The sequence below is a fragment of the Teleopsis dalmanni genome, chromosome 2 (genome assembly GCF_002237135.1).
Source record: "Teleopsis dalmanni isolate 2A chromosome 2, ASM223713v2, whole genome shotgun sequence".
Taxonomy (NCBI): domain Eukaryota; kingdom Metazoa; phylum Arthropoda; class Insecta; order Diptera; family Diopsidae; genus Teleopsis; species Teleopsis dalmanni.
In genome coordinates this window covers 130109490-130132503 of record NC_051847.1, presented here as the reverse complement: position 1 = coordinate 130132503, position 23014 = coordinate 130109490, and the positions used below count along the sequence as shown (strand labels likewise).

Below are 23014 nucleotides of genomic sequence, written 5' to 3'. Positions count from 1 at the left end.
TGCAATTTAACATTATTCTTTGAGTGTAAACACTCTTCAGACTCGTAAAAATATGTCTCGTAAGAATTCCAGAATTATTTCTGTGATTACCTGCCTTGGTGGCTCAACACGACAGTGTTTGAAAACACACGTGTTATTACAATGCGTCAATCAACGCCTCGATGAAATTCCAAAACATTTCACTGGTTCCAGTGAAGTTAAGTATTCAGGACATAACTTCCTTCCCGGTAAGGAACGAAACCCATTTAAAATCTCTGCCGATTTTTGGGTCACAGCACCCGGTGATGAATACGTAACACCACGCCGAATGATGAGAAATGTATACCAATCATTCTTCTCGCGTAAATTTAGGTATTAACCACAGCCGCTTCGACATTGCCAGCCTCAGTTGGTCAGGACAACCGAAGCTGTGAGCACTTGACCACAGTAGTACCACATTTATACTCCGGTCGGGTATCGCAAGTGTCGTGTCACTAACTACCATGTATATTTTCTGATAATGTCGTCCTAGCGACAGGATTTTAGTCGGATTTTAGACGACAGGCATACCGTACCTTGACAAAGTTTTAACCCCTTACTCAGGGTTACTCGGGAAATCTCTCTCTAGTCATAGCAGGGACCATACAAATGGTCACACAAAAGAACTTTTTTATATTAATTAAGTTCAATAAATTTATGTTATCAGCTGTAATAATTAACGCTCAAAGAAACAATCAATATATTTTAACTCTTTTTTCAATTACTTATAATATATTTTTATTGTTTTAAGTCTTTATTAAATAGATTCAGCTAACCCATTTTAATTAATTGCAATTTTTTCACTAAATTTATTCACAATTTTATACTAATTTAAACAAATCATCAAATTCTTTTTATCCCTTTCTAAAAACACCTACCGTCCCTTATGAGCTTAACAAAAGCATATAAAATTCATAAATATTTTCAATTGCTAATTATTTTTTCAAATATTTTCATAAATTATATTGCATAGTGGCACTTACAATGAAAACCAATATTGAAATAAATGTCACTCATACGTTCTGCTGGCAATTTCGGTAACATGTTCCAAATGAAAGCAGATACGTTGCCATTGTTTGCGTAGCTTGCACAAATATTGTAAACTGAAATGTTCATGTGTGTATATGTGTGATGCATTATGCACACATCATTTTGAAGCACACTCACAGTTGATTTCCGCTTGCACTCATGCGTTTCTAAGCATTTCCGCACTTGAATGGAGCAGCTGATGACGACGCTACTCAAGTTTCTCCAATAGCGCAAATAAACTTAATTCAGGTACTCAGCCACATAAAAATACAGAAGAAAAATCTCAAATAAATAGTAAAATGACAAACGAACTCGAATGCATGCGAATATGAACAACCAGATATGCTGCTGCACACCAAGGACGACATGGCAACAGTAACAACAACAAGGACCCATCAGCAGCATTGACAAAATGTTGCATTTACAAATGTGAATTTAATTCCTACTACAAATTCATGTGCAACGAGATGCATTACAAATCTATATGAAACGGTAAGGCATGCTACTTTGCGGTTGCCTGCAGCCATATTTTCTCCATTTTCCAAAATTTTTCATCTCACTTTTCCTTATTTATTTCGTGTTTAACATAATTGATTCTGTCTTTCGGAAAGCAGTGGTGTTGCAACGCAAAGAAGTTGCTTTGCTAATTTGTTTGTATTTATTTGGTTTGAGGTCAAACAAAAATCCTGAAGTCGATGCAAATAGCATGCAAAGCCACCACACTCAGTACCAACTCATATGCGAAATACTTACAAGATGAAAATATGGCTTGGATCTTACGTCTTACAAAGGCAATTACTCTTCTCTTGCACTTGGCATCATTCATACTTGGCTAACCAAAGTGCAAGTTTGTATTTTTGTCAGTTTTTCTTGCACAAATGCAACATTTCTGAGCTACAAAGGCTTTGCATAGATAAACGCATTCGTTACTTTCCATTTGTATTACGGCAGCACAGAAAACAAACAACCCTTTTATGTTTTTTCTGTGATTTTGCACTGTATTTTATTTTGGGTTTATGGATTTTAAACAAATTGGGGACTATTTCATCTTAAGTGAGTACACTGGATATAAACACGATTTGTTTGCATTTTAATACTTTGTAAAATTGCCTTCATCAAGTTGAAGTTGAGAGTGCATGAAATGAAAAATCTGTTGTTATTTGAAATCAAAGCAACAATATCAAAGCATATTTTCATTGTCTTTTTAAAATAAATCCTTAACTATTATTATACTAATTGAAGAGAATAGAAAGTCAACAAATCTCCACACTTTAACCATTGCACTATAATGTCCTTATTCCTTTAATTAAATAAATGGAAATAAACCTGAACACAAAAAGATATTGCAATTTTGTGGATAAATTTAAAATAAAATTACATAAGGTATTAATTTCATTAAAATAAAGTAGTTAAGTTTGCAAAATAAAAATAATTTATCTAACAAATTCTTTATGCGATTCAGAAAGAAAATTGAGTTTTGATAACAGCTTAACATTTGAAACCAAAGCTGACAGTCTTTGATTCAACGGACGCACAAACCACTATACTAAAGAAAGAAGCCAGTGAGTAGTGCAACATAGAGCACATTGTGGTATAACCATTTCTGCAAAACTCTCAAGCAGCTATCAATTATACCTACGCTATTAGAGATCAGGCCAGAAGCTCAAGGTTTTAGGTACATTTGCACCGAATTTGCTGAATGACAGAATATCGCAAAAGCAAAAACACAACTAGAGTGTGATATAGTAGGCAAACTTGATAACCTCAGATTCACTTTTATATTTGCAATCTTATCGAAAACACCATTTACATCAATCTGGTGTGAAGAAGTGATACTTTATTATTAAAATGAAAGACTTGTCAATAAATACAGCTAGGGTTTAACTTAAATAGATTTTATATTAACTTAAAACACAATATATGTTTTTTGTTATGTACTATTATATAAATATTTACTGACGTGTAATTGAGCAAGTACATCATTCCGCTGTACACAACTTATACGTGCTTTAAAAAACATTCAACTATCGATAGTAAAGTAAAGTGGATTGCACTTAATAATTGCAAGGTGACGTAGCCAAAAGCGTAAAACACAGTATACAAAAGACAGAAATAATTTTCATTTTTTTATCTCTTTAAATAGAGATATCCACTTATTATATTTCCCTATCTCCATCTGTCGTTGTGTATTCTTCTCTTGCACTCAAACTTTACTGTAACGTAAAACAACTGGAACGTGTGGGCATATTTTATTATCAATTTTCAATATTGTAAGTTACACAATTAAACATATAACCAAATTCTGCTATATTTCGGCACCATAACAAGTACAATCATAGCGTAGTCCATAGCATAAACAACAGAATACAAAAGGCTTAGCTTTCAGGTTATCTTTCATTAAAACAGTTGATGAAAGAGTTTTTCTCCTTCTCTCTTTCTCTCTCTATTCCCCTCGCTGCCTCTATCGCAACCACGGTTGCCACTTGAAAATTTTTTTTTGTATCAAAATTGGTTTAAAAAGGCATCATTTCTGTAAAAAATGGTCCAAAATTTTTTTGGACCTTTTTATTTTTTCGTTCTGTGTTTTTCATGGTGTTATAAATGAACAAAATATAAAATAGTGCAAAGTTGCATTTATAAAAAAAATTAATTGAAAATATCCACAATAAAGTTGGATCGTCAAAAATGTACCATTTTTTGAATATGAGTACCAAACGAAGAAAAAATAAAAAAAAAGTACCAATTTTGGTACTAAAGTACCATAAGTGGCAACCGTGATCGCACCATCACTGTTTCCCTCTCTCTCTCCCTTTTTCTCTTCCTCGCTCTCCTCTCTCAGATTTTCCCTGTTCGACTTACTGTCGCTTTCTCTTTTTTCACTCACATTTCACTGTTAGAAGGAAGTTTATGGAACACGTGAACTAATTTAATATATTAAATTAGTTTAATATAGGCATCATCAACTAGTAATGTATTGTAGTCAGTATAGTCAAGAGTCAAATATATAAAATAGGAATTGCTTGACAACACTTGAAGATTGAACGAACTTTTGTTACGAGCTATTAGTTGTCTAAAATACAATATTTTCTACAAGAAGATATGTGTTTAATATTACGCAAAAAAAAAGAAACGTCACCACGTAGATAAAATAATTAGAACCAACAGTTTGTTTCACTTCATCACCACTTTCAAATAAATAGCAGATCTATCACCAATCAAATGCCTTCTCTTACATTGAATTTTTGTGAACGTGATAATCTTTCGACAATCAATTGTGTATATTTATTGGCCTAGATGTAACCGTTTTATTTGTTGATATATCCACTAAAATAAATGTGAGCCGCCTATCACATAAATAGATTGTATACGAAAAGTACATAGTAACCCAAAGGCTACTGTTCAGACACCAAATCAGTGTTTGTTTTATACATTATTTGGTCCAAATTAGAAATTACCAAACTAGAAACTTATCATGGATGCCTATTTTATTCTACTACATCAAGACTGCGAAATTAACATTTCTTTACATGTTCTTTACGAATATCAATGGCAGTTATGTACTTTTTCATTACAGTGCAATATATATTTACATACTTAATAGAATAACAATACATCAACGTTGGAAACAATGAATTGCTAGGCTTAATAAAATCCAGTTAAAATTACTGATAAGTAGGAAGCAGGACACACTATTATACGACTAACTTTTGTTATTTTTGGGATCGTAATACCGAAAAGGAACAAAAAACACTTATTATAAAACACTAAAAATTTTTTATTTAATTTATTTAATATTCTTTTATGAAAAACTTTCGACCCTGCTCACAAGCAGATGAGACATCCAGTCTCATTCTCTGTCTACTCTTAATCTGGGTCAGGAGGAGCTCGCTGGATCAAAATTACTTTCTGCTTTTGACATTAGGAGGTCCTCAACGGTTGACATTTTGTCTGTAGCAGCACGAAAGATCAGTTATGGTCGTAGTCATTCGCTCCATTAGGAGTCGGCACCCTGTTTATTTCTATTCCATTCTATTCTATTCTATGAAAAAAAAATATTTGCTTTATTTTATGAGTTTAATATTATTAAGTAGACTTATCTTTGCAGTACTGAGTTAAATCATGTCTCTGTTGGAGTGAAAATGTTATTTAATTTATTTTATGTAAATCTTAATTCATCACTTGATTATATTTACGTACTTAGTTTAAGCACAAAAAATCTTTAAATTTCATTGTTTAACGAACAACTTCATCAATCACACTTAACACGTAATTATTTTTCATATTTTAATTGATGTCAACATAATTGTTTCTAATTTCGAGAATAAATTTGAAATAGTATTTAACTGATTCTACTTTTACTTAATGAAAACTTTTATTGTTGTTTTATAATTGACATTTTGTTATTTAAAATATCAAAATACTTCAAATTCTATTGTAATTCTACAATAATAATTAAAGCATGTTTTGACATTTATTTTACAACAATGATGAAGAAGGTAACAATGTGAAAGAATTTTCTCACTTTTACTTTACAAATCATTCATCAGAAAGCAATTATCTATTTAAGTAAGTCTCAATATATGAAATTATTTCAATCACATCAAAAATAATATTAAAATGTGAATAAGAACTATTTGAAAAAATTATTAAATATAATATTTGTTATTATTCGAAGATATTCATTCAAGCTTAAAGGATTACAAATGGTTAAGCATTCTTATCAATTTTAATTAAAGCAAGCTTAAGTACATAACAAATAAAATAATATTTTTAAATAAATTAGACAATAAAACCAAAATTATTAAATATTTAACAAAAAAATTGTAATCGCTAAGAAGGATTATTGCTGTACTTTAATTTGTTGGCTGGTTTTCTCTTCTATCTGCAAAAGATTAAGTTTAAATCGTCTTATTTTCGGCATAGAAAGCGCACATAAAATGTTCACAAAATAAGCACAAATAAAATGAAATAAAATTTATTGTCCTATATTTTATTGAAACAAAAATGTGGGGAAACAAATATGCATAAATTTAAACAAGACACAAATGTATAATTTTATTAAAGCAACGAAAACGAGTGAGCTTGTGAAACCTATTTTCAGTATATTTTGCTAAATCCAAATAGGAAATCCGAAAGGACATGGCCTTGTAGTAGTTTATGCGGTAGAAAAATTCTTTTACTATAATTTGGTTGGATTTAATGGGATGAACGTCACAATTATTGACACAAATGATATTACATATTTTGCTTTTATTTTTGTTTCTATAAATGGTATGAATATGTATGACATAAATTATATAAGAAGTTTTCTCAGTTCACTAACTTTCTTCAACAATTCTAATATTTATAAATTGTCTAAAAACGATGGTGTGATACCATACCTTATATATTAATGAATTTGGTTCAAAGTTAAACGGGTTGGTTATATAAGCTTACATATTAAAACAAAAACAAAAAATTTGGTATTTTGAAGATAATTTCATTATACCTCTCTCATAGAAGTTCTCATCTTAATGGACATAAAAAGAATTAAGACGGTCGATTTCCATAAGCCTCTCTTAATGTCAAATTTTCTCAAAAAAAATCGTTCACCATGGACAGGAACAGATAGTAATCACTTGGTGCCAGGTCTGTATTATAAGGTGAATGCATAAGAACTTCCCAACTATTCTCCCGGAGCTTTTGAGTAATCCTTATTAATGTGCCTGGCGGTATCTTGGTGTAAAACAATACCTCTCCTATTGCACAAAGCTTTCGGTTTCAGAACGATTGCTTCCGTCAGACGATCCAATTTTTGACAGTGTAGTTCCGAGTTAATAGTTTTGAGTAAGGGAGCAGCTCATAATAGATGATTTCCTGTCAATCTTACCAAACACATACCAAAACCTTTCTGGCCATCAATACTGGCTCGACAACTGTTTCAGCCTGCTATTTTCGCTCGCGGTTACAATATTGTAGAAGGTAATGCAAATATTGTCACCAGTCATGGTGAAATATGTTGATTTTAGTACCCCAGCAATTATTGCAAATTACTAACGTAAAAACTTTATGAATGAAAGTAAACTTATCGCATCTCCTTAAATTCGTCTGAAAAACCCAATGCTTTAACAAGAATAACCCATGGAGCCGTATTGTAAATATAGATTAGTGCAGCCCCTTCTGTTGATTTTAGGAACTTCTCAACAGTATATAAATATACGCCCCAACTTGTCTTCTTACTGGGAATTGTCAACGTAATATATTGGAAAAACTAATGCCCCAAAAGTAAAACCCAACAAAATGGATGACTTTATAATCAACAAGGGGCGCATTAAATTATGCACATATATAAAAGAAACCTGTCATTAATTAAATTTGTCTGTTATTATAGACATTTATTGTTCATACTATATAATGAACTTGTTTTGAATTACTTTGTTATTATTAAATAAATATTTTACATATAATAATATAAATTATTTAAATTATTTATACAGCTGATGTGATAAATCGGCAATTTATTAGTACGCTACTTGGCAAATGGGTAACCCAATTCTTCACAGTTGAATTTAATTTCCTAGAAATAGCCATTTGAATGGGAAAGTCTTGAAATTCGAATCTAAAAAATGATTAAAGTTTTATATTCCAATTATAAAAGATAGGTGATGTATTCACGCATGTATTGCATGTATATAAAGAAAAACATTATTTGTCTTGTCTTAGCTACTGTAGAAATGCGATCAATTAAAAATATTGCCCATAAACATTTGCTTAATTGAACAAAATTATTTAGTTAACCTTACTATTTTTTCTGATAATGCTATATATCAATCGCCAGTGAAATGTAAAAAATGTTTTTACTTTAATTGTTAACCTAACAAATTTTTCGGACTAACCATTTCACTCTATTAAATTGAAAATTTATTCTGCTGTAATTTTATTTTTGATTTACTACAAGCAATACCAAAAATAATATTCAAATAAAAAATGTATATATAAAATTGTTGATAAAAACAATTACAAATTTTCTCTGTATTTGTATTAATCCTGAATAATTTAATGCCATGGTGGGCTATTAACCCATTAATAATAATATTATTAAATTACTTTTATATAAAAACTGTAATATGATTTTATGGTATGATATTATGGTAGAATATATGTATATAACATATATTAATTCACATATTTCATTATACTTTTGGTAATGATATTAATTGATTAGAGTAAAATATAAGCATTATACATATAATAAACTGATAACAGATGTGAAGGAAAGTAGCACTTGCCGAACTTTTCATTGCTGATTATAATTTATATTTCTTAAATTAACATAAAAATGATTATTTAGGCACTTAGTAATAATTTAAGCTTCACTCTGTCAATAGTATAAGCAAATTTATCTGCATAAAAATTAATTTCCGAAATCTTTATCTATATATTAATTTCTTAACTATTTTGGTACTATGTCATGGCTGTATTTTATTTTCTATATATATTTTTTTTATTTGCATTTTATATATTGTATTTATTTTATCTCTTCATTTACCTCTTAATTAATTTACAAACAATTCCTTTGCGGTTCAAAAGACCTATAGATACTTTCAAGTACTTTGTTTGGTTTTATTATACACAAATGCAGTTATTATGCCCTTCATTCAACCTAATTTTAGTTTTTTTCTATTTGTGTTCGTCATAGCTGAATACAAATGACTACAATTATCCTCTATTTGAATAAATTTCTGTCAATGTCTCCCTTGGTTTACTCGATATTTCAACATCTTCTGTACATTTCTGACGATGTCCTTCAACTTATTTATTCATACATTAGCCATTTGCAATAACTTTCGACAAGTAAAGTCATTATCAGTACTAAAACAACAAAATTGGCTATAAATGTGTGTGTAAATGGTAAATAAGCAGATATACGATATGACCAATTTAAGCTTAGAAAAATGTAGTTGAGGTATTAATTAAATGATATAAATATTGACAAAAAATTTTATTTGCTAAACATACAAAGACAACGTTTCAGAATTAAGGCTGCTTAATGAAATTTAAAGACTGAATTTAAAATTGTAATATCATAATTCCACATCTGTTCTCTTTTAGAGCTGCTCCTCGTGTCATAATAATTTTGAGGTGCTAGTATATAGCACTTTTCATCGTTTTAGCAGCTATTTTTGCTACTATGTTCATGAAATTGTTTATGTGTTCATCTTTCCCTCTTATTTAATTTTTGTTGTTGTTAGGTAGCATTATTACGAATACTTTAAAATTTATATATATTATAGAATGGTAACAATTAAAGTAAAAAAATGTAAAGCTTGTGCTCTTGTACATTATATAAATATAAAGTAGTACTGCTTACTTCTCTAAAAAGCAATTGAAAATTCTTAACTTTGTTAAAAACAATATTAGCCCTAAGAGCACGTGTTATGATTTTGTCTGGCACTAATGAGTATAATGAGTAAGGAAAAAGTAACTAGGTAGGTGCGGTAAAATAGTTTGATACTACAACTTATAGAGAAATCTGGACCTTAAGAAATACTTCTTTTAAAAATAAAGACGTAATTTTCTGGGTTACATTGCACAAGCACTTTTCAAGTTAATAGTAGTACAGAAATTGACATCACCTTTCTACTTATCCAACTGCTTTTACCTTACTGCTGCTAATTATTATTCTTCAGAGCTGAAAATGATATAAATTACAATAACTGTTTTCTTTTTTAAAAAACTGACTGATATTTGTTTTAAATTCTAACACAACATATAAGAATAGTACGTCTTGCTGGCGTACTATCCATAATTCTAAAAACCTATATCTTAGCATACACTTTTTTATGGTCACAAAGTATCTATAAACTTCTATATCTCAAAAACGTAGAACAATTTATACCAACAATAATTACATCAACTTTGTTCAATATTCAATTTTTAATATTACTCCAAGCTCAACATTTGGTATGAAATTCTGAACTTAAATCATGATATTATATAAAATCACCTTACTGAGACATTATGTTGCACATTTTCTCATTTAATGTTATCTACAACTCTACCAGTATCTAGCAGCAGTCGGGCGTTGTGAGATTATAAAAGATAAACCACTAAATTCAATATAAATCTTAACTTAATAATGGGGTTTTTGACCAGTACGTTTTATTGTTTTAGTTAAAATTTTTTCTTTAGGCTACTCTGGTCTTATTATTAGGATGCAAATAAAACTCAATTTATTTCATTTTTCACCCGACGTTTCGTTGGTTATTTTCCAATATCTTCAGGGGTATCTAAAATATTTTTTTTATTTAATAATTATGATTTCAAAACACAATGTGAAAATATATCTATAATATAATTTGTGATATTGTATAAACAGAGAAACATGTACACAAAATAACTAACAACAACAATAATAACAAAACAATCAAAAGTAATAATTATCCATTCAGGATTTTAGAATTGTTAAATAATAGTAATTACCAATAGTTAGAATTGAAATTAAGTTAAATCACTTTTTGTAAATAAAAAATTAAAAGTTAGGAATAAATATTAAAAGTTTTATAAAATTATAGAATTATAGTCAACTGCTTCAAATTACCGCCACTTTCGATTTTGTTTATATTAGAGCAGCAATGTAATTAGAGCTTATATTCTCCGTATCTTCTTTGATGTTCATAGTTAAGTTAATTTTCTCTTGAATTCTTAAGCTTTCGAGAGTGTACCGTTTTTTCCAAGATTTCTCTTTGTCCAATATTACTACATTGTCGAAATCCGGTTTATGTTGTCTCTCGGTGCAATGCTGAGATAGAGCTGTATTGTTTTTGTTCTTGTTGATGTCCGACATATGCTCAGCTATTCTAGTGTTGAGTGATCTCTTTGTTGTACCAATATAAATCTCTTTGCAACTCCCTTCTTTATTTCCGTTGCAATTTATTTGATATACCACATTATTTTGTTGCAGCTTATTAATTTTGTTTTTGTTGTTAGAGAAAATTTTATGGATAGTTTGATTGGGTTTATAAGCACAAAAAATGTTGTCTTGTTTAAGATTTGTGGTCAAATTTCTATTATTAGATAGTTTCGGTACATAGGGTAACGAAAAATATTGTTTTGGAATTTGGTTATTGCTATTTTGAATATTTTTATTGTAACTTATGTTCTGTTGTTTGCTTAAATTGTTAATTAGTCTGTATGGATAATTATTATTCAATAGAGTCTTGTAAATTTTGTCAATATTTTGTTGTTTAAACATTTGGTCACTACTATCTAATACCTTTTTGATGAAATTCTTCACAGTACCTAGTTTTTGGCTCATAGGTTGTGAAGAGTGAAAATTGATAAGTCGTCCTGAAGATATGTCTTTACTGTACCAATTGAAGATTAAATTATTATCTCGTTTAATAATTTCAATGTCGAGATATGGAAGTTTATGGTCCAGTTCCTCTTCATATGTAAACTTGATTTTTGGGTGAAAATTATTTAATGTTGTCAGAATAATTTCCTTGTCAGATTTTTTGATAACCGCAAATATGTCATCAACATATTTGGTAATAAATTTAAAAGTTATGCCCATAGTCTTGAGTTCAGCTATGGCTTCGTCAAGTAGCTAATCAAGTACTATATCCGCGATAGTAGGAGATAATGGATTTCCCATAGGCATACCAAACACCTGTTGGTATATCTGATCGTCAAAAATGAGGTAATTATTGTCTTTAAGACAAAAGTCAAGAATTCTCGAAAATTTGGCCTTGGAGATGTTAGTTGTATTCTTAATAATATCCCATTTTTCTAAGATGATTTTTGTAGCCAGGTTTGTAGGTATATTTGTAAACAATGAAATTACGTCAAATGAAATTAATATTTCGTTGTCTTCCAATTTAATGTGTTTTAATTTCTCAAGTAATTCACTGGAATTTTTTATATTGTAATTTGACGATATAAGTGGTTTTAGAATTTCTTTTCCAACATATTTTGACAGTTTATAACAAGAAACCATTGTGGAGTCCGCTATTGGTCTGAGGGGTACATTAGACTTATGAATTTTGGGTAATCCATATAGTCTAGGAGCGTTAGCTGTACTACATAGCAGTTGTTTTTTTTGCTGTATTGTTATTAGTTTCTGTTTGTAAAGATCTGTTATAATGTTGTTATTAGTAGTTATCAATTTATTAGTTGGATCTGTGCGTAATGTTTTATACGTGTTTCTGTCATCTAGTAATGATGTCATTTTATGCAAATAATCACGTTTGTACATCACTACTGTTTTTTGACCTTTATCCGATTCCATAATGACAATATCATTTTTGTGTTTGTTCACTATTTTTTGAGTGTTATCATATGCTTTTAGAATGAATTTTTCTCTATTGTTGTTTTTATGTTGATGATTAAAATTTATTAAATTATGAGCTGTTTTGGTTCTAGTGAGTTCCTTCAATTTTTCATTTTTCATGTTTTGAATGCCTTGTTCTACGTCTGCTATGAAATGTAGTTTTGAGAAATTATTTTTATTCACCGGTAGAGCAAATTTTTTTCCCAAAGATAATAACCAACGGCTTTCTTTAGGAAAAATTACATCGGTATAGTTAATAAACCAATCTTCATTCAATGTGAAACCAAAGGACAAAAACATGTTGTCTTTAAGTTTATGGATTTTATTATCTAATGTAGTTTTTGATTGATGAAAAAGGTGATCTGATGTTATTTTTTGTCTGTGCATGAACGTTTTGTATTCATCAACGTTAAGAGTGTGTTTTAAATGTAATTCTAATTGGTTTATGGTTTTTCGTATAGTTTTGATGTTACTATTTTTTTGTGTTATTTCGAGTTTTAATAATTTGTATAGGAAGTTGAATTCTATATTGTGGAAAGTATTTTTGTGTGAATTCAGTTTAAAATTAGTTGATATTTTTTTGGTCATATTCGACAAAAATTGTGGTATAATGCCATAATCTTTACAAGTTAGAAGAAATTTAAGATGTTCTATTTGTTTTACTAATTGTTTCTTTTTCCTGCAATATGCTTTCATATCTGTGCATGTGTCAATATCGTATTTGAACTTAATGTGGTTGAAAAAGTTCTTCATTGTTTAAATCTTAATTATTAAATATTAAAATATTTATTTGGTTTGTTTGGTAAGCCTTCCAAATTTGTTTTATTAATAATGGGGTTTTTGACCAGTACGTTTTATTGTTTTAGTTAAAATTTTTTCTTTAGGCTACTCTGGTCTTATTATTAGGATGCAAATAAAACTCAATTTATTTCATTTTTCACCCGACGTTTCGTTGGTTATTTTCCAACATCTTAACATTTATTATAATTTCAAAAAACATTTTTGTAAGATATAAAAATATGCATAAAAAATTTATATTGTAAATTTTCTTATTTACATTAAAATTAAATTAAACTAAGACAATTATTTTTGATATATTTTGCATATATATTTGTTCAAATAATTTCTTCACACCGTATACGAGGGAAGACTTATGTTGTCAACCTCGTTAAAATTTGTTTGTTTAGTCATAATGTAAGTATTTTTGCTTTTGTTTTGTTTTCGTTTTTATTTCACTTTAATGTTTATTATTTGCACATCAAATTATTTTACAGAAATCTCTACTCACATAAACCGCCTATACCCGCCTACTCTTATAATGATGCATATTTTCCTGGTCTATAATTTCAGATACAACGACATGTACAACAATCCTATTAAAGCCACCAATTTAGAACATCGTGATGTGGTGCTCGATATACTCTCGGATGCGCGTGTCGTGGGACCATTAATGCAGACAGGTTTATTTCACGCCGATGTAAATCGTCGAAATTACATGTATGTGTTTGGGCATAACAGCGCCAAAGGACCTTATGCAAGTGTGAGTAAACTTATTTGAATGAATATCTATATTAACATACGCGAGTATCTGTAGGTATCTAAGGAAGTCATGGACATATACGGGGCGCTGTGCATGCCACGTATTAAGCAATTAAAAACTTATATGCTAAGCCTGCTTTTTATGCAGAAATTTGCTTCGGATGTGTTTAAAATGCTTGTGCTAATTTAGTGCGTCGGTGTACGTACGAATACGTGTGAACTGGAAAATATTTCCTGTAGGCCTGTACATATTTATTAGTCTAATCACTTTTTAAATAACAAAATTAATTTGAACCTCATATACTGTGTACAATATTGTGTTTTGTCATTTTAGACTGAAATATTTTTGAGATTAAAAATTTGCTTTTAATTAAATTTTAATTAAAATTAAAAATAACATATTTGTTTGTTGTGCTTTGACGTCGGTTTATTGGAATTAGTTTGAAATTAGTGAATAACAATTTTGTCCAAAAAATATGAGATATAAAAATTGCAAGATTATCATTTCAAATTACAATTTATTAAAAATACAAATTTTGTTAAATTTATCTTTAAACGCAGCTCCTGCTCAAAGGTTAATGAAATTTATCTCAAGCAAAATAACTAAAATTTTATGAAGAGTACATAATATTCTTCATATTGTCTAATAATAAAGCTCTAAATGTTTTGTGGCTATTTTCTTTTAATATCTCTGCAGAATAACAAAACAATACAATCTATAACGAAAACAGTGAAGTCAATAAAAATTCAGAGTTCATAAAAAATCACTCATACGCACACGAGCTCATGGTATGTATTATTCAATATCCGCGCTCTATTACATGCCAATATAAAATTGTACATATTATCGAAGTTTTATTTATTCAATGTTCTTATTTTATGTACTCAGCTTCATTGGAAATAGGTCAAGGCAATTTTGTTTTGTCGAAAGTTATTCCTTTTATATATACGAAAAACTTAGTTTATTTAGAAAAGCAAAATTACTTGACTTAATCCAACGAAATCCTTAAATATTTTTTAATGAATTTCAAATTTATTTTTTAAGTGTGAAGTTACCCACAAATACCACAAAAGAATAATGCGAGAGATGCGAAAATTTTGAGTTCAGAAAATGTCTATGTGCTGATGCAATACAAAAATTTTTCATCTGAATCATTCCACTTAAAACTGCTTTTGAAATTTAAGAAATTAGACAGCGAATGTTAAAACCATCCTGCTGTATGTCGCTTCCATTTAAAATTGATTACTTTTTAACTACGAATCAAAATATCTTTAAAGACAATATTTCATAAAATTATTTTGAAGCTATACAAATACAAAAGCAGATTTTTGCACTAAGAAGCAAGAAATTCGTTATCAGATAAAATTGAATATTTTTAGCAAGAACTAAGATACGGAGTTTTTTCATATATCTATTAAAAAAAATGCCAACAAAAATTTGTCAAATAATCTGTTATAGATCAAGTGACGATTATATATACAGATCATATTGATGCATGATCAATTTAAGGACTATAGTTGGTCAAAATTAAATTTCATGCAAAATATCCGATTACAATTTTAAATTACCTCAATATTCAAATTTTTGTAAACCATAAGATATGTAAATTCAAAGGTATTTTTAAAATAATATTTGCTCCTTATTTATAATTTAATGTAATGAAACAACATATTTTGTTACGTATATATTAAGCATAAGTATTGTTATATATAAGACCAAAAAATAAAGCTGCATTAAAGCATATATAGAATACCGAACCAGTCATTCAATTATTCCGTTCTGAAATTGATCATAGCATAAATTGGTTTCTGACAGGAAAATGGTTAATAACCGAAAAAAGTCGCTACAAGGGTGACACTCTTTCTAATTGGAATATAATAAGCTAGTCAGTTCCAATAACTATAATATTATTTATGAATATAATAAACTGCAATTTTTTGTAGCTTGTTTGATGGATCATCACCAAGTACGTCACCATTTTGGCAAAAATAGTTTTTTTGAAAAGGCGAAATTTCAACTCTCCTCAGAGGCGGACCTTTTGTCACATTTTTGAATACTGTCTAGGCTTGACTTTGGCCAGGAGAAAATTACTAAGCCTACAATTTCTATATCCGTCCCATGTTAAAATGTTCTCAACAGTCAATGTCTTGGTATTCATTCAAGCAGCGAAGTGTCTTCTATACAATTAGAGTCACATTCTTTGTAAGTCGTTAGGTTGGAATTAGGACGGGATAAGATTATTAGGTTGAGAATTTCTATCCCTATTCTATATCAGGATGTCCTAAATAACTGACATTTTGGGCATAATCGCGACTAATTGTACTTGATTGCGACCAAAAGAAGATTAGTAGTCAGGGAAATTTATACCCCCATCTGATATTGGGATATCTTTAACAATTCACATCTAGACCTTGGTTAAAAAAGCGGAATATCATCTGCGGCGTCACTTTAAATTTTTGGGGGCCTTCTTTGTTAAGGATCTTGGTGAACTTCGATATCTCGCTCTAAATAGCATTATAAGTTTTGTCAAAAGTTCTAGATGGTTTTAGCCCTTGGGTTAACCTATCATCTGCGTAATTAGGGCCATTTAATATCATTAACGTCAATTAGCTACGGATGCAATACTTCACCACGCTGGTTCCCAGTACCACACCTATTTTATTCTATTCTTTTCTGTTTAACTCTAAAATTATAAAGCATTATAAATGTATATCTTAAATATTTTAAATCTACATGTATGAACAAAAAAAATAGTCTAGAAAGAAACATAGAATATTTCACTGAATTTTCTATATTCAATATTTCTGTGTATATAATATTTTAAACAATGAGAAGTTTAATTTTCACATCTATTTCTATGAAGATTTTTAGCGAATATGTGAACTATCCACTACGAACCTCTAATTCAAGTTTATATTATTATTATCATTCGTTTCATTTTCATTCCTTTTAAGTATTCAGCTTATTACTTAGCATACACTTTCGAATTTTCTTGTATTTTCCCGCAATCTTATTTGTGATGTATGTTCTATAATAAATTGTTTACAACACCTCAAATGATTGCTTGAAAATTCCTTAATCGTATAACAAATGTACTTTAGAATATTCTCAAAAATGCTTTTAAATATTTAAAACTTTTCGAACTAATGAAGTATTTAAAGTCGGTGGCGTTGCTCATACCACATGTAGAACGAAGTCAGGTCAATATTTTGCTTGGGCTTTGAGGACCCAACTTGTATTTTTATTTCGTATACTTTATTTTGCTTTTTATTATTTTGTTTTGTCTCGCCATGGCAATAATAACCACAAAAGAAGAAATAAAAAAAATTAAGAGCAGCAAAATTACTGCCATTTTTATTTATTTATTTACTTACTTTTTCTTTGTATTTATTTTATCTTGCCAAACAGAAGTCGTACGCTGTGGTATTACATTATGAGTGGAAAAAATTAAGCTGCCGACATAAAAAAACGACTTAAAATTGCTTTTATGCTGGAGGAAAATAAAAAAATTTAAGAGAATGACAGCACAACTTTTTAATGGTTTCGGTTACTAGCACCAAAACATTTTTTACAGTGTTTGAGTTCATTTTTGCCACATTTTTCAACAACCCAATGCGTATAAATACTCAATACTTCACAAATTTACATTCTAAAGGGAAACTTAAGCACTTAATATGCAGATTAGCGGGCCCTTAAGTCAACAACTTACCAACGAAGTTTAATTAAATTTGCTGTGCTCAATTCAGGTACTAAAGTCCCTGCCAACATCCTTTCAATTAACTAAATATGCCTTATTAAAAATGACTGCAACAAATTGCTGATATCCTTCAAAGTAAATATGCCACTCAAGTTTATGGTTTAGAATATTTTCCATTTATTTTTAACCAATCTTTGCAGTTTTGGGTTGTTGTTTTACAGTTGCCACTTGACCACAACTCAACATGTGAAATTTTGTGCTTGCATGGAGCACTTTTAATGCTCCTTTTTGGCTGGATGTGAATGCTTCTGCACATTTTTCTAGTTTGTTGTGTTTTATTTTTTAATAATATTTATTGTTTCCGTTTCTACACGACTTGGCTTAAGTCCAAGAAAAATGGCTGCACAAAGCTCATGTTCACTTAAAGCATTTTATTGTTTATGATGAAGAGAAATAACTTAGGCACAACAAGCAAACACACAAGTACGTGGCGTGCTTATACACACACGACTAGAGTAAATGCCATAAAATATAGTACAGACAGAATTAAATGAAAATTTTTATCATATTTTTATACTATTATAAACGCGAAATTCCATACCCTTGGATTACTTATACAAAACTTTAGTTTCCTGTTTAGGGCTGTGTGTGTTGAATTTGATAATGCAATATGCCAAAAATGTAGGCTCCTCTGTTCACAAGGACAATTCTACTTCCTCACATATTGTTGATGCACAGACGGGGGAGTTAACATCGGTTAGTTTTAATATTTTTGAAAGATGACATCCCACAAAGATGAAGTTCTGGGAAGAGGAAATATAAAATTTGATCTATATACGAACAGCAATGAATCTGTTTTTATGTATATAATGACACCCAAACACACAAGCGAAGAAAGAAATGCCATTTAGATATTTTCTGAGGCCTTTATTAACAACTTCACGAGCTATTTTGAGTGGTGAACATAAAGTGACAACATGATTCACTAAATCGTTCTTAACTTAAGTTTAATTAACCCAATACTAATTTAATCCAAGTGATTGATAATCCAAAAAATTATCATTTCATTGAATAATAATTTTGTTTATAGATTTTTTTTACCCATAAAGCATACTCAGTGGTTTGGTTATATTGCTCGATTCTTATATTTTACTTGAATTTCACTAATAATTTTTATGTGACCGTAATAATTAAATAATTAAATAATTAATAATTGTAATTAATAATTGTTATTGTGACAACGAACTATATACTAAATATTAAGAAGATAACATGAATTATTTATAAAAGTATTTGAATTTGAGTTGAAAATATAACATTAAATCAAATTCTAATTACTTACAACCTAAAATATAGAACAGATCAACGTCATAGACAAAAGCAAGTGATTTCATATAACTACTAAAGAGCTCAGTTACAAAATTTTCACCTCAGATGATAATCATTGAAAATATATTACATTTTATTTACTTGAAGGGCTCTGATCTTGTATATTGATTAAAAACTCAATAGTTTTAAAAGATTTGTGACTGAAAGTAACTTACTATTTTTAAACCACATCTTATCCATGAGAGTTCAATACGGCAAAACGATTTAATTTCTATTAATATGTTCAATTAAAGAGATGAAATACACATTAAAAGAAGAAAAACCAACCGGTCATTTAATCAAACATATACAACAACATAACGGAATGGATCAATATTATGAGTACCACAGACTGTGAAAAGCAATATCAAACAAAATTATTTAAAAAATATTAATTAATATTATAAACTAATTGAGAATATATATATACAATATTCCTACCATAGGTAGGAATATTTCATACATGAAAACACATCTCGCATTTCGATAAAATGTAAATGTAGTTATTTAGATATGTAAAATGAAAGTACTATTGTTCTGAACAGAGATTTGAGATTTGATTTTTGTGAAAAAAAAGTGAAGGTTAGAATAAATATTTTTTAAAACTACAAAAATTTCATTCATTGTTCCTTTTGAACAATAGTTCAAATGACAGAAAAGTTGTTGTTAAACGCCCTCGGCATTTCGAATGCTGTTATTACAAATAAAGAAAAAAAATTTACTAATTTCGATTTTATATGAAATTCAATATTAATAAAATAAAAATGATTGTTTCATTATCCAAAGCACTTTCTGTTAGAAGAAATTTCGTGGGGTATGACGATAGATAAATAACAGCTACATCGATAGTGATGTAAATTTAAGTCGATCGAATTGTTTCTTTAAAAATATTTAATATTTAGTTTCAGTAAAAATATTTATATTTCACTTTTTAAATCAAAGCATACATAGACCGTGCAATACTGTAGTCCCAAATCTTAACAAAGTGATATAAATACATAACTCATTTATTTACCTTGCACACTCTGCTTAAGAGGTTAAACGATTTTCCAAAATAATATACCTTCAACCGCATATGAATAAATGATACATTCTTATGAAATTTTACATCCTCATTTAATTTCTGCTTTAAATCTGCATACTCATACGTATTCTCATTTTGTGGGGATATGTAAGCTCTTATTAACTGTTTCGCAATGATTAATACGAAAATCCAGTAATTACTAGTATTCTGGTTCTAACAAAGAGAGGTCTTCAAAATGTTAACTGTCGCACCATAGTTATAACCATAGTTCAAATATCATCGTCATTTCATTTGCTATACACATCAGTTACTAGGTCCATAGTATGTCGTTTGAAAAATTGACAACAACAAAGATTTTATGTAATTCAATCGGATTTGCAGATTACTAATTTATTAATACTCTGAGATTTAGCTTTAAAATTAAAATACGTTTGAGCCATGTTATACAGAGTGTCTTGGGCATGGCAAAATTCGCTCTTTCGGGCTATGTCGAAAATGCATGTTATGCAGAGTGTTAGATCAGTATTGCCAAGTTTGTATTTTTACTACTTCTTGGTACTTCATTAAATTTTCAATAAATTTAAATTCATTAAATTTTAGAATTTAACTTAAGTTTGTATGAAAGATGATAGCTGTGAACTAAAATAAAAAAGGTTCGTTGATTGTCAGCTTCAAAAAGTTAAAGTGAATATAGTGAATGAAAAAACACTTCATGTTCTATTATGGTAACTTCTTAGTTAAATAATTAAACATCCGCATCTACATCTTTTAATATTTCAAAATGCTGATCAGCAAAACAATATGTTTCCTCCTCGATGTCTCTTTCCAATCGTAAACCCAAAGTAAGTGATAATGGAATAAAAGAATTTTAAATAGTCGTTATCTTCCTAAATGAACGATTAAAGAACTTTAATATCTCTTTCCACTATAATATTGTTTTGGTAATATTTCACTTAAACATCTGATTACATATTTATCTTCAGTGATAAGACCACAATAAATTCTTCATAATTTGAACTTATACTATTATAAATGCATGTGAATTATAAAATGTAATTTTTTTCAAATTAAATGACTCATAATGCCTCAGTCAAGTATATTTCAAAGTAAATTGAAGGCAGATTAGCTAGCTTTTTATTATTATTAGGACATATTTGTATTTTAATAATATTACAAATTTAGTTTATTTTATGTAGAACATTTTATGTAGATCAAATTTATATTATAGAATTTGCAAATGCTTTCCAGTTATTGCGCTGCCGAGCTATTGCTCTAAGCTTGGTAAATTGCTTGCGACAGTTCAGACCCCAAGGATTTTTCGGCCTACCTCTTTCTCGCCGGCCCTGTGGGTTTCACTCTAACACTGCGTGGGGTATTTCGTTTGAACTCTTCCTGAGCGTATGGCTTACCCATCTATATTTGCGCTTGTTGATTTCCTTCCTGATGATTTCTTGATGACAGATTCGCCACAGCGTTTCGTTGCGAATAGTTCGCGGCCACCAGATTTTAAAAATACGTCTTAGACATCTATTGATGAAGGATTGCAGCTTATGTATGATAGTACATGAAGTGTGCCAGGTCTACAACCGTTGATTTAATACACGCAATAAATATTTTTAATTTTGTTTGCCGCGTAATAATTGTAGACTTCCAGATCGATTTGATTCTGCCGAATGCGGAGCGTGCCTTGAGTAACGTACAATCGACGTCTGCCAATGTTTCGCTATCTCCAGAAATTCTGCACTAGTTTTCTTCTGGACAACTCCACTGCCATTATTTGTATGAACTTTCACACTAGTTTTTTTATTTTATTTAAAATAAACTAAAATTAAATTAAATTATACAAATTTCATAGAAATCTTTCAATTTGGAACGCATAGGAACTGCTTTTCCACATCACCTTTAATTTTCATAAATCGACATATACTTTTTCCATTTTTCTGCAGCTACTACAGCTACAACGAAACAAAGACAAATAGAACTTGATTCATTCAACTAAATCTTATAACGACTACAGCGTTCAGCAGCCCAAATCCATGCTTTGAGTTTTAACAAAGAATACCACATGTGTTCCCCTCGTCCTTACGCACTACTCTTATTCTTGACATCTTCACACTCATTATTTGTGTGAATCCAAACATAATTTCTACATATTTCTTGGCTTAAAATTCCTTTTGTACTGTGCACTTTTCCTGTTTCACTGAATTAGAATCTGCAGTGAGCTGCGCAAAATTTTCTGCTTCATGATTTCTTCTTGAGTTTAATGACTTTCAAAAGCATATACTGAAGAAAATACTTATAAGCACCCGCAGATACACTGTGGTTACATACCACAGATATATAATCATTTAAAGACATAAGGCTCTAAGCGGAATTTGAGTAAATTTTATATAATTACATTAGGTTGATATTTAAATTTCCTTAAAGATATTTAAATTATTTTATAAATGTGAATATTCAACATTGTACAAAATCTTTATCTTATTTAAATCATAGCAATTTTGTTTCAAGTAACATTTTTTCTACGATATATTGAGATATCTATATACTATAATGTGTTTCCGTGCCTAAGTTTTTCTTAAGTACATGCATACTTAATAAATATATCGGTTAAAGGCAATAATAGTTTTCTTTAGTTAAAGTTTTCATTCATTTTTTTCGATCTCGTTTATAATTTTATTGGCAATAATCATCAATAACCAGCCATCCCATATCAAAATATAAAATACTGATTGCGACGAAAGCAATTGCGTTTCATCCCAACTGAGATCTGAATTGTATTGTATTTTCCTCCTTCAATGCTAACTTCACACTTAAGCCGTATAACCATAATATTTTGACGGTTCATATAGGATGGTTTACTCTTAAAAAAAAATTTGATTGATTCTATGTGGTTGTTTTTTTTTTGTTTTGTGCCATTTCAAATATGGAATTTGGCTTTATTTACTTTTTTACTTTTGAAGATATAAAAACATTACTGGATCAGCAAAAAATTTCGATGGGTATAAAGAAAGTGTATAGGACAGA

General features: G+C 29.4%; 2 protein-coding genes across 3 annotated transcripts in view; one reads left to right on the top strand and one right to left on the bottom strand.

Moving 5' to 3' along the window:
- The window catches only part of LOC119680468 (peptidoglycan-recognition protein LB-like), a 350438-nt gene that overhangs the window by 247355 nt on the left and 80069 nt on the right, over positions 1-23014 (bottom strand). The gene's annotated exons all lie outside the window — the stretch shown is intronic.
- The window catches only part of LOC119680466 (flocculation protein FLO11-like), a gene marked incomplete at its 3' end in the record, with an annotated part of 60551 nt that overhangs the window by 3904 nt on the left and 33633 nt on the right, over positions 1-23014 (top strand). Inside the window, 1 exon segment of the mRNA XM_038093287.1 lies at positions 13709-13898. Coding sequence (XP_037949215.1) covers positions 13719-13898 — 180 coding nt within the window. The 5' untranslated portion in view covers positions 13709-13718.